The sequence below is a fragment of the Hibiscus syriacus genome, unplaced genomic scaffold (assembly GCF_006381635.1).
Source record: "Hibiscus syriacus cultivar Baekdansim isolate YM2019G1 unplaced genomic scaffold, ASM638163v2 tig00112281_pilon, whole genome shotgun sequence".
Classification (NCBI taxonomy): domain Eukaryota; kingdom Viridiplantae; phylum Streptophyta; class Magnoliopsida; order Malvales; family Malvaceae; genus Hibiscus; species Hibiscus syriacus.
The window spans coordinates 1,265,200-1,278,460 of NW_024063292.1; the positions used below are offsets into that span (position 1 = coordinate 1,265,200).

The following is a 13,261-nucleotide window of genomic DNA, read 5'->3' on the forward strand; positions in this document are numbered from 1 at the left end:
AGGAAATTATTCTAATTACTCGTCGTAATCTATTATTTTATTTTTAGGTTGGTTTATTGGGATTTAATTTCAGGTAATGGAATTTTACATGAGAAATTAAGCCGAGAACCGAGTTACCGCCTCCGCTTCCGTTACTTGCTAATTTCGAACCCACTCGAGTTACTCGTGAGTGTAAATTAATAATTTTAATGCGTCTAGTTCTATAGTTAAATTTAGAATAATTTGTTAATTATTAAATATTTGTCCTAGGTTCTGATTCGTCATTCCACTATCCGGGCCGATTGTGGAAAACATTATCACCGTCTTTAGCTATTTGTCGGGTATGTCTCTATTGGTGCTACATATGTTTGATTTATTTGCCTGTTTACTTGGTTGATTGGTAAATGACTTGAAAGCATATTTGAATGTGAAATTGATTGCGTTTATTATGATTCCGAAAATATTATGACACATGATGAATTTTCAGAATAGGAATTATGTGATGTACGTAAAAAAATACGTGATTGCAAGAAAATATCGAAAATCGAACTATATGCTTCGGATAACGGATTATGTGATACCTTTTATTCGGATAGGATCGAAAAGTTGGATTATGTGTCATTTTACATGTCATATTGGGACAAATTCTAATAGGAGAAGAGCAGTGTGAATATTAGAAGGGGTGAATGACACTTTTTCGAATTCAATGACCTCTGCCTTTATAACAGATCCCACTTCTTTTGGTGTGGTTTGATTGTAGATAATGTGGTTCTGGAAAACCAACTATTCGGATTGTGTGACAAGAGTATGGGGGTGCATTACATTTACATTTCATTCGGACCACTTATATTATGGCTCAAACTGTATAGACGATTATGTATTAAAGTTGTTTGTCATATGTACACTTTAGAGGCACACAAAGCTTTATAGCTTACAACCCTTAGTTCTTTCTTTCAAATTTTCGACACTAGGAGAATCGGTATTTGGAGAATCTCAACTGACATTCAAAGGAAAATTTTACTTCAGTATGAATTTTTATAGACTTTCATTCATCGAACTTTAATTATAATATTTTGGGATTATTTTATTTACTTGTATTTTAGGATTTGCACGATGTTGGACTTTGGATAATATTGTTACTTTTGGACTGCTATGCATGTTTTACTTAATGATTTTTCGTATTGGATTTCTGCGGAACTTTACCTTAATAATATTTAGGGTAAAGTATAGTAATGGCCACTTAACTTTTTTAAAATTTTCATTTAAGTTCCTCAACTTTTAAAACTTGCAATATAATCCTCCAATATTTAGTCCGTTTGCAATATGGTCTGCGACGTTACACTGTCGTTAGTACTTTTGCAATATAGTCACTGAACTTTTCAGACACTTGTATTTAGGTCTCTCTACTTTTAAAACTTGCAACACAATCCCCAATTTCATTCTAAACCCTAAATTCCTTTTCGATATCCAATTTCCCTTTTCGATTCCCTCTTCTCATTTCCAATGTAACTTTTCAGTCGGGGATGCATGGGAAATTCTAATCTATCTTTGAATTATGTGGAGGTGTTGACTTGAATAATGATCCATTAAGAGAAGACCCGACCAAGAGATTATCGGGACTATCAACGATTCAAGGTGTAATGTTAGATACATGTCATATCAGGTGAAGCATAGATGTTCGATGAAATGCTTGTGAGAAAAAATAGGGTTAGAAATGTAGAGTTGACAAATACTACTACTAATATGAACTAAGTATCATTGTTGAAAGTCATTAACAAAGCTGAAATTATTTTGTATAAATGTCATTTAATAATTTATTCGTTTAATCCTTGTGGTTAAAGATTTTCCAACAGATGATCAAATATAATGAAATCCCAAACAACACATTCACCTCTCAGTCTCTTTCGCTCGCACGCTCTCTCGATTGGTTTTTTTCTTCAATTTTCCGCCATGTAAAATTGTAAACCCAAGCAGTGCTCTGTCTTTCAACTTTTTATTTACAAAGAAAAAATTGAGAAGAATTGCTGGAACTCAGTCTCTTTCGCTCGCACGCTCTCTCGATTGGTTTTTTTCTTCAATTTTCCGCCATGTAAAATTGTAAACCCAAGCAGTGCTCTGTCTTTCAACTTTTTATTTACAAAGAAAAAATTGAGGAAGAATTGCTGGAACGCAACACTGATTGTATTTATTTCTTAGCCTCTCCCCTCACATGCAAGAAGTTATTTATTTTCTCTTTTGGGCTATCCGGAAGTAAGCTTTTCCTTTTTCGCACTTTCCCATTTTCAGCTCACATTATATTTTTTGTTGAAGCAGTGCTCTGTCTTTCAACTTTTTATTTACAAAGAAAAAATTGAGGAAGAATTGCTGGAACGCAACACTGATTGTATTTATTTCTTAGCCTCTCCCCTCACATGCAAGAAGTTATTTATTTTCTCTTTTGGGCTATCCGGAAGTAAGCTTTTCCTTTTTCGCACTTTCCCATTTTCAGCTCACATTATATTTTTTGTTGAAATTTTTATGTTTATGGAATTGCATGTCAATGATATGGATATTCAGTGTTAATTTTGAACCAAAACCATCTAATTTTCTTTCTTTCTTCTTAATCAAAACTTTTAGTACTCTTAAAAATATCCAGTCCATCATAATAAAAGTGAAAGAGGATTCTAGGCTAATTTTTTTTTTATCTTCTTGTTTGGTTTTTCTTTAAATAGGGGAATTAATTGTAAGTATCGACATAATGAAATTGCCAAGCTCAATCCGAGAGACTTTTGGTACTAATTTACTGGGAATTATATTGATCTGACCAGTGGTTTTCGGCGTTCTGTGAGTTCGTATTCTTTTTAATAAGTTCATGTTGATTATGGGACTAATATATCGTGAACGAATTAATTTTTTTTTACATGTTTTGGAAATTTTACAGTTGAATTATTTTGAATTATAGCTTTAGAAGACAATTCTGCATGCACGCAACTCGAAAGGCATCATGACAGATATTATATTTGGAGCAGCTACTTGACCCTATCATGATGCCTTTCAAGTTACGAAAGAGACTAAAAGGTGAATGCGCTGTTTGAAATTTCATTATATTTGATCATTTGTTGAAAAAAGTTTAACCACAAGGATTAAACGAATAAATTATTATATGCCATTTATACAAAATAATTCCAGCTTTATTGGTGATTTTCAACAATGATACTTTGTTCATCTTAGTAGTATTTTTCAACTCTGCATTTCTAACCCCATTTTTTTCTCACAAGCATTTCATTGAACATCTATGTTTCACCTAAGATGACCTTATCGAACATTACACCTTGAATCGTTGATGGTCCCGATAGTCCTTTTGTCGGGATTCTCTCAATAGACCCTTATTCAAGTCAACACATTCACATAATTCAAAATTAGATTAGGATTTCTCATGCATCCCCGACTGAAAAGTTACGTTGGAAATGAGAAGAGAGAAACGAAAAAAGAAATTCGAGATCGAAAAGGAATTTGAGGTTTATAATGAAATTAAGGAATGTGTTGTAAGTTTTAAAAGTTGGGGGACCTAAATGCAAGCGTCTGAAAAGTTCAGTGATCATATTGCAAACGTACTAACAGCAGTGTAACGTCGGGGACCATATTGCAAACGGACTAAATGTTGGAGGACTGTATTGCAAGTTTTAAAAGTTGGAGGACCTAAATGAAAGCTTTAGAAAAGTTCAATCACCATTACTATACTTTACCCTAATATTTATTAGTTTTGGAACTATGAATGTTTTCAAACATAAAATGATTGTTTTAAAGTTTTAAAGTTTTAAAATCAATAGCGTTTTCGTGAGGGACAAGTTTTAATGACTTTTATTGTCCTACTAGAATCCTACTTTGTAAATAAAATAAACTCTAGTCTATCTAGAACTCTTGACAATTGCTTGTATAAATATCCCTACTGTATTCTCACAATTTGTGACGTGAATTAAAATATTTTATTTTTCTGGGAATCCTATTTCTACAATATCTAATAAGATTTGATTACTAAGGATTATGTGAAACTAGGGAACAATTAGATGATATATTCACAACTCTTAATAAGATCTATGTAACAAGTTGGGCTTGATTAATATCTATCTTCTAACTTGAGGGGAGTGTTATTGATTTATAGGTTGTTTTTTAGACTAAATCTTAGATATTGAAAGATTTATTTATTGTAATTAATATAGAATATTAGGTTGCCTAACATAGGGTCCCTACACTTGTATATATACATATATGATCGGTGAATATATTACAAGAAAAATAATGGAGAACAAGGAAGGGGGAGAAATGATGGTTATAGTCACTAAGAGAAGCAAACCTGTCGCGTCCACAGAGGAAATGGCTTCGCAAAACGTGTTAGCTCTCTGTCGACGAGACATCGTATCAGTTGCAAAAACAGGTATGATCGACAGTTGGAAAATCTTGGATAGAAAATGTAAATAATGTTAAGTAAACAATGGCTTCACAGAAAAATCGGATTATGGCAGGCACTAAAATGGCAAAATCACAATGCACAACTCAAATTAAGTTCTAAGAATTGATTTCCACATGAAATTCAAGGATATAATCCCTAAATCTCTCTGTTGTATTTGGAACCGCTGCCACTAACGAACGGACTACAGCCATGGTTGTTTCATGAGAACCATCTTCAAGAAAAGCATCCATTTGAACACGTATTTTATCAACAATCTGAACATGATGTGTTCGTAAGAAAGATGTTTAGAAACTGCATCAGCATGAAATATAATAAAACAGCCTCCGTACCATGTCATTTTTAAAATGTTGTGCCACAGCCCCAAGTGCATCTATACTTGCATTCTTCACATTCACACTTTGGTCCGAGCCAAGGGTAATCAAGGCAGGAAGAACATGAGCGGATGCAACTTTTGTACTAACATATGTGACCTGCTAAAATGCGAGTAAATATTTTATTGAGGTACAAAAATTTATTTTAAATGAAAGAGAACCATACGATGGCTTTCAATATATTAGCAGCACTGATCTTCAATTCTATATTCGAGCTAACAACCATTTCCCACAAGATATCGAATATCAAGCTATGATGCTCTTCGAATGTGCTGCATTATTAAAGTAGATTCTATGTGAATATTTAGCAGTAAATAAAAAATAATTAGGACTAAAGTTTTTTAATTACAAACCAAAGGAAGCGGACAGCATTAACAATATCATTGTTGTGTGTCGTAGACTGATTCTCTTTCGCTGCACCTTCAACTAATAGCTTCCTCAAGTAGTCTGCTAACTGTTCATGCTTACCAGGACATCCTAGAACACCCGCCAAGAGAAGCGGCAAGATACCTAGAATAGCAAGTCTCTGGGCCACATCTGTTCTTGGTTTCAGACCTGCAACCAAACAACACTCATGGAACATGCAACAACAAAAGGTCAACAAGATTCTAAGGAAACAATACCTTCAATTCTGGAATGAATGTAGGGAGGGAAAAATGTCAAATCAGCAGCATCCCCAACTGCTACCATGAATATAGGAACCATTACGTGTTTCGAATAAGACTCCCCAAAATGTTCAGAAACAGCCAATAAAAACTGCAATGTCATTATGTAGATTAGCAACAAGAGAAACATCATTATTTCAAAAGAGCAAGCATAAAGAAAGCAGAAAATCCCATTAAATGCAATAGTGACAAAATACATTTGTAGTTCGGTTTCTTAAACTATCCTCTTTCTGGGGTAACATGCAAGCCAGTTGTATCAAACCAGAAAAGCAGTCTGCATGCATCCATTCAAATGCAGGCCACTCGACATGTCCCCTGGTAGAATATAAAATCAATCAAAATCATTTTAGAATACAATTATTCAACTAAGCTCTCAAAATCCATCCATACACTCATCTCATAAGTCAGATATATAAAAAAAACGTAAGTCTGGAAAAAAGAAACCAAAGAGAAGGGAAAATCTTACCCTGCATACAATCCAAGTACAGAGATGGAAAATATTGTCCCATTTGACTCCGAAACAGAGGAAAATGGGCATGTCTCAATTGCTTTCTGATGCACGTAAGGAATCAAGTCAGCCAAAATTCTTAACAAAACATCAAGATTCCAGCGATCTTCTTCACCTAAAGCACGCAGGTGGGACTCCACTGACCCTTCAACTCCAGAAAGAGGTGGACAACGCTGAAAATAATGATGGAGTAACTGTAAGAGGGGAGAGCATTGCAAATTTGATATGTGATAGTACCTACCAGAAAATGATAAAAACGAAGGGCAAAAAGTTACCTCAGCAGAAGCTAAGATATGAGAGATTAGAACTCTCAAAATATGGTCTAACTTGTTTCCCCAATTTATTATTGCAGGTAGTAGTTCTTTTAGTGTAGTTTCAACCACCACTCCGGATGGATCACATGCCAGTTGGAACATCAACTCCTCAACCTGTCAATATACAAATAAGGCGGTGGAGAACTTTGTGTTTTCTTATTATAATTTCTCTATTTCTTTCAGGTCATGATATTATATTATTCTGCAAAAGGCTCCAGTCCCAAGACCATGGGTTATCAACCTGTTCTAGAGCTTACATCGTAGCCAATTCTGTCAAGTCAGAATTCTTCTCCATGATTGCCTTGAAGCATATTTAGTGAAGCTGACCTTGAAATATTTATCCATATGTGGAAAGTGTGGAAGTAGTAAGGCCAGGTTGTGCGCAGCAGCTTCCCGGACAACAGTTGCAGGATCTTCTATCAATTGTTGTATAATAGATAAAATAAGAGAATCACAAATCTCAGATCTGACAAATTCAGCAAGCTCCCCGCATGATTGAGCGACAAGCAACCTGCGCTCCTCATACATGTGATTTATCTGCACTCAAAAGAATATGAAATCAGGCTACAATAAGTACAACTGACAAAGAAGAAATAAGGAACCCAGAAACTCACTTGTTCCCAGCACTGGGGGAGTATTTCTGTTTCTGTTCTTACCTCCCCAAAATTTTTAGCAAGGCTCACACATGCCTGAAATGAAGTTTAAAAGATTTAGCACTGTATCTACACTTGAGCTATCGATGCTCTAACATGATTCTCTGAAACATACATCCATTATAATTCGCCTCTGCTGTTCATCTGGACGTTTAATCAAATTGAATAGTGTGTGCGTCAACGAATCTCGAGTAGCATTATCTGGATGCCGCTCAATGGCACACATTATCAGAGGAATAAGCTCCTAGAGTGAAAAAATTAGTATGGAATTAAATAAGGATAACAAATAAGATACTGTCCGAGTAAAAACTAATAGTCAGAAACTGAACCTCCCGATGGTTGATCAAAACATAAGGAACGATCTTAGGCAAAGCATCAGCAAGGATTTGAATCGTCCCCAAACCCTGTTTTAATAAAACTCTGCATTAGACGTGATATTGTAGCCAATCTTGATAACATATTCTATTTTGGGTGGGGAAGCAAGTAGTACTATACTAGATGTTAGTTTTTTCATAAATTTATCTCATTATGTAATTGATATATATATATATATATATAACAAAAAAATGCTTAATTTTATCAATTCATGAATAATGTATAAAGAAACAAAATATATCAAATATATAATATCATAAAGCCTAGTGAAATTCCAGATACCACCCTTGAATTATAATATCATAAAGCAAAAATAAAAACTTACCATATTCTCTGGAGCAGGTCCACTGCTAGGATTTTCTGGTTTTGAATGCAAGCCAATATATTCTGATGGTGGTTTCTCATTCTGTTGGGATAAGGTTCCACCAGACGGGAAAACATCATTACTGTTTGAAAGATTCATAACTGGCTCTGCTAACTTTTCTTCAGGATTGTGCGTGCTGTTGTCAAATGTTTGAACTGGTGCTGACAGTACATTGCTGTCTACAGGTCCTGCTGGCTCCATGGGATGAGTGATTAGAGTTTTATTCTCATCCATCTCAACAACTTTCTCTTCAGTATATGTTGATTCATTTTCAGCACGGCTGGAATCACCTTTATTTGGAATATTTCTTTCCTCTGCGTTTAATCTTTCAATTTCCTTCTGCAAAGACTTAATTTCTTCCTTGTAATTTTCAAATGTCTGGGGTTGAGCAAAGTCAACACTATTAGACACCGGATCTTGTACAGAACCAGATATGTCGACGTGCTTTTTCAGGGAAGCGATTTCATCCCTTCGATCATTTAGTTCCTTCCTTTGTTGCTCCCAGGCATGCTTCACATCTTGGATCTGAAGAAGTACGAAATTGCTACAGATTTTGAGGCATCATCAAGGACCTGCTACTAAAGCAATCAAGTTTAAATAGAACTACCTGATTTTTCTTGTCCTTCAGATCCTTATGAGTGGTTGCCAAGGATTTTGTCAATGCATTTATCTGACCTTCAGCCAAATTTTTGTTTTTCATCAAAAGCTCTTTTTCATACTTTAATCTATCATTTGCTTTTTGTAATGATTCATTTTCTCGAATCAAAGAAATTTTCTCCTGCAATAGAAGAAAACCACTTCAAGTAGAAAGATATACATGATCCACATGTAAAAGCAGATATTGTTCAAACAGTGATCCTTATTTAATTATAACAGACCATCTTAAATGCCAAAGAGATATTAACTGAAGCAAGTTGTATCTACAACACGTAGAAGAAACATCCATTATGACAATAATGTCATTTCCAACCATGTCCAAATGTAAAAGAAAAGGGCTGGTTGGGCAAGATGTTAGTTCAAGGTTCTTATATTTGACTGATATCTATAGATCATAGATATTTTCCTAATGAAATAATTCCATACACATAATATTACAGGCAACAACTTCATTAACCAAACTAGAGTAAGTCCAAACTGGTTTGAAATGAATATCGCAATTGACAGTCCAAGTTTATTTTATTGCACTCACCCAGGGCTTTTATATTGACAAATGCAACCCAAGAAATGCAAGAAAGAAAGCAGCCGACACCAAATGATACTGTTACTCATAAAGCAAAGTCAACAACAATAAAGGAAAACAGCTATAATGTTCAAAAATGAAAAATATTCTGTATTATTTAGTACGAATAGTAAGAAACAGCTTGCCTACCTCAGCAGCGTCTGAACTTGAAGACAGGTACTGATAATAGTAATGGCGTAAGGCATCAGGCACAGATGCTGGTGAATTTTCCCAAACATCTAGGTTCTGATCTGTAATCTGAGGTTAAACAACAAATCAGCTAGGAGAAGATCTAAGACTAGCTGTAGCTGCAGCTTCAAACCCCTACAGGGGCCTCAAATTCTACTTGTGCAAGAGAAAAATATAAGATATACCAGCAAGAAAATAAGAAAATTAGTTTCTATTAAATCTATAAATTGATAAAGCTCGTCTCCCTGCCAGAAAATTAGGAAAGAAGATAACTTGCGTTCTAACATCAAATGAAAAGTTGGATCAACTCCCAGTCAGGGTATTCTATTTTACAAACTAACTTCATATTCGGAAAAGGATACACCTTGATGTTAAGGGGAAAGAACTTTCTTCTTCTATCAGTTTCCAAATAATAATTTAATAATTCCACAATTTTCAGTTTATTAAGTTTTTCATCAAGCTTTCAGCATAGAACAGTCAGCCCTTGCAGCCAATAGGTCCTTTAATGCTAGTTAGTGAAGATTTACTGAATCAAAAAGCAGTAGCAAGAGGAAAACACTACTGAATGTTTTGGATACCTCTTCACAAAATGTCATTGCAGTTAATCGATATCCACCTATCAGCAAATACTCCTTTACCGCAAAATTTAGATCTTTACGCTCATTAGCCTTCAACGGGCCTAAAGTAGAGAAAAGAGCATCTTTCTTTTGCCGATGGAATTCCAGTGCATGATTTTTGTTATTGCTCAAACTTGATTCTACATTTGCACGTAACATAAAACGAATTCACTCATGCCAGAAAAATAATGGTTAGCTAATGACTAAAGCAATAAAAAGTCCTACAATCCCCATATTTTCTGCCAGGGATCCTACGGAGCCCGTTGATTATGGAAAACAATTGCCAAAGAAAAGCAACTGCTACAGAAATACTGGCATCAATTCCTGAACAATAGTATGAATAGCTAGCATGATGAGCAGAAAAGAATATTTAATATAACGATAGTAGGGAAAGGTGCCCCACCTCATGGAATGCAAAAAGAGGCAAAAAGAATAATTTCTTCATTGTTTACCTTTACCACAAGAACCTCACTGGTAGTGAACCTATATGAATCAGGTAGCCAGTCTTGACCATTTTGGTGCTTCTAATGATTCTTAGTCATAAAAATAAAGACTCTTTCAATCGAACAGCATACTAGAAAGTTGTCATGTAAAGAAATTAAATTTTCTCTAAACATATCATTCACAAAAAGAAAAAAAAGGTTTAATTTATTCTATTTATCTTTGTTTCTTTTTTTCCTTTAAAAAGAAAATGAATAACAAAAGGAAAAAGCCAAAACAAAATGAACAAGAAACAAAAGACAAATAGCAACGGCATCAACCAAATGAAGTTTGAGTGTATCCATTCAAATATCAAATAAATAAGATTTTTTACCACTCAATTTATCCAGATAGAAAGCTGATTTCATTTGTAACTCGGTCTTCAGTTTCGTAACGTCTTCTTGAGCTAAACGCAATTCATAATCCCTAAGTGTTAACTTTTCTTCTATTGCTTCTTTCTCTTCTAGCAAACTTTGGGGGTCTGCAACTGGATTTCAAGAAAAATCCAATAGATAAAACCATCAGTAAGGTTCACTTCTAAGTGTTAACTTTTCTTCTATTTTATGGTTTGTAATTCCAATATCACCGGCAGCCAAAAGCTCATTTGGTAGTCATAGTCACTAATTAAGTAGCTATATCTTCAGCATAAGCACTCTGTCTTTAATATGTATGTATGTATGTATAAAAAATATGTATTGTCTAGCAAGATGGTCATACCTTTACAAACAAAAGCACTAAGTAGATGTAAGCTCTAAGAGGTATCGTTTCATGTATATATATATACACACACAATTCCAAGTAGTGCCTTAATTTCTTTACCCTCTCTCAAATTCCACGACAACAAATTACATAATTTCTCATAAATTTAATTTCCACTTAGTTATTAATTGTGTTACTTTTTACCACCTGAGAAGTTTAAATAATTAGATTAAAGAATGACTAAATACTACATTAATTCCAACGTAATTACTCCTATATAGAAAAATAATTGCATTCTTCCATTTTTTTTGTCTTTTGTTGATATCCGATCAGGGTGGAGATTCTGGTGGCCTGAGCTCATGCACTTATCCCACCTTTGTCTAATTTCGTAAACCTGCCTTGAGCACCCTCTGATCCGAAGTCAGATCACTGAATCACCTCACTACCCTGAATCCGATATCAACAATTTTTATAAGGCTCATTCCATTGTTACTCTTGCTAAAGCACTGCCAGCAGTCTAACAATAAATAACACTAAAAAACACCATATATATTTACCAAAAAAAAAGACAAAAAACTTATATACGTCCAAATTGTTCCCGATTTCATACTTGAAAGAGAAAAAGGAATTAAAGAAAAGCAAAAGCACCTCCAAGAGAGCTGTAGCGAGAGATCTGATCAACAGGAAAATGAGAAGGATCGGAGAAGAATTCCTTTAGACGAATTGCTTGAGCGTCACGACCTTCTTCAAGAAGCTCGTGGAGTAACTCGAACGCCGTTAACAAGTAATTTTCTTCAAGTAGAAAATTCACCACGAAATTGCACCGCGATGATCTCTCTACATCCATCATCTAAGTCTAATCCTTCCGTTACATCATTCGATCTCCACGTTTATCAACATCAGGATCTAACCGATAACTCGTCGAGCAATTCAAAATGTCGTTTAAAAGTAATTCTCTTCAAGTAGAAAATTCACCACGAAATAGCACAGCGATGATCTCTCTACATCCATCATCTGAATCTGATCCTTCCTTTACATCAATATCACTCTCTCCACCGCTTATAATCATCACGATTTAATCAAATTCTTCTCAAGCATCAAAATCTCGTTTTTTAGAAAAAAAGAATGAGCGAAACGGTAGCGGCTTGCAGAGCTCGTGCATTTCGAAAGTTATTATTATTATTGAGAAAATGCGTTTTGAAAGTTTGATTGTGATGGCATTGAGGAGATGGAGTTTTGATTTGGTGTTACAAGGAGTATTATTGTTTGGAGATGAGAGCCATAGGCTCGGGAGAACATATTCACCCCTTCGATTAAGTCGGTTTCAATCAATTCAATTTAAACCTTCGTTAAGATAGTTTTGTTGTTTGGTTATCAAAATTTATAAATGAGTTTAATTAGTTCAAATAATATATTATTCTTAATTTATTTTAAATATATTAATGGTAGATAATAAACATTAAATATATTTATGATAAATCGATCAATCTAGTTGATCATCAAATCGACCTATATTAATGGTAGAGCACAAGGTTAACCTTGAGGTCGTGGGATCGAGTCCTACGGAGGACATTTTATAATTCGGAAGTTGGGAGAAACCTACTATCTTATCTCCCCTTACCTCATTACATATGAAAACAGGGGACAACCATTTTAATTTAGACCATGAAAATTAATCATCTTAATTATTATTATAGTTTATCAAGTAAGTCAATTAAATATAAAATAGTGATTTAACCGAACTCATTAATTTCAATTATTTATTTTTTTCATTCAATGATCTTAAATTAATGTAAAACATTTGAGTTTTACATTGTATAATCTGATCAAGTTACACCCCCAATTTTCTGGGACAATAATAATTCCTTATATTAATTGCAAGGACTAAAGTGACATCTTAATTAAAATTTTATGAACCCATCTGTAGCTCAAGAGAAGTTCAGGACCTTGAACCAAGTTTTACCCATCAACATTTGACTTTGGTAAAAAGAGAAGAAAAATATGTATTTTAGAGGGTTTGAGAGTCTATACGCTATAGAGATAGAAGTCGTGCCTATACAATCTAGGCTAGACTATTATGTATGAATAAAAGAATAAATACATCTTCATAAATCATATTCTATAACCCCAGCTCAGTTAATGCAACCATACTAGATTGGTTATTTTATTACGAACCAAAGTTTTAGAAACCCATCTCCATCCCCTATCTCATCGTTGAAGCACTAATTGTCATATCTGATCGACCGTGGTGTGCACCATCAGCATCATTGTTGTCCCACGATCAAACCCCGACCATTGGATACCCTTGTTCGATCTCCGTCCATTATAAACCAATGGGAGACCGTTCGAACACCTTATCGTCGATCGCAACCATCGCT

General features: G+C 34.5%; 2 protein-coding genes across 2 annotated transcripts; both read right to left on the minus strand.

Annotated features, from left to right (window-relative positions):
* Positions 1-4,509: 4,509 nt before the first annotated feature.
* On the minus strand, positions 4,510-8,789 carry LOC120177051 (RAB11-binding protein RELCH-like). Its single transcript, XM_039183307.1, has 16 exons — positions 8,775-8,789; positions 8,558-8,599; positions 8,287-8,457; positions 7,641-8,204; positions 7,270-7,344; positions 7,056-7,184; positions 6,902-6,976; positions 6,615-6,824; positions 6,249-6,401; positions 5,932-6,146; positions 5,663-5,780; positions 5,424-5,556; positions 5,154-5,355; positions 4,967-5,072; positions 4,759-4,899; positions 4,510-4,683 (listed from the first exon to the last, which is right to left on the minus strand). The coding sequence occupies exons 1-16, from the start codon at positions 8,787-8,789 to the stop codon at positions 4,525-4,527; spliced, it is 2,508 nt and encodes an 835-aa protein (XP_039039238.1). The 3' UTR covers positions 4,510-4,524.
* A 33-nt stretch (positions 8,790-8,822) lies between these two features.
* LOC120177033 (RAB11-binding protein RELCH homolog) lies at positions 8,823-12,000 on the minus strand. Its single transcript, XM_039183296.1, has 4 exons — positions 11,532-12,000; positions 10,519-10,671; positions 9,666-9,844; positions 8,823-9,156 (listed from the first exon to the last, which is right to left on the minus strand). The coding sequence occupies exons 1-4, from the start codon at positions 11,731-11,733 to the stop codon at positions 9,013-9,015; spliced, it is 678 nt and encodes a 225-aa protein (XP_039039227.1). The 5' UTR covers positions 11,734-12,000; the 3' UTR covers positions 8,823-9,012.
* Between the last annotated feature and the right edge of the window lie 1,261 nt (positions 12,001-13,261).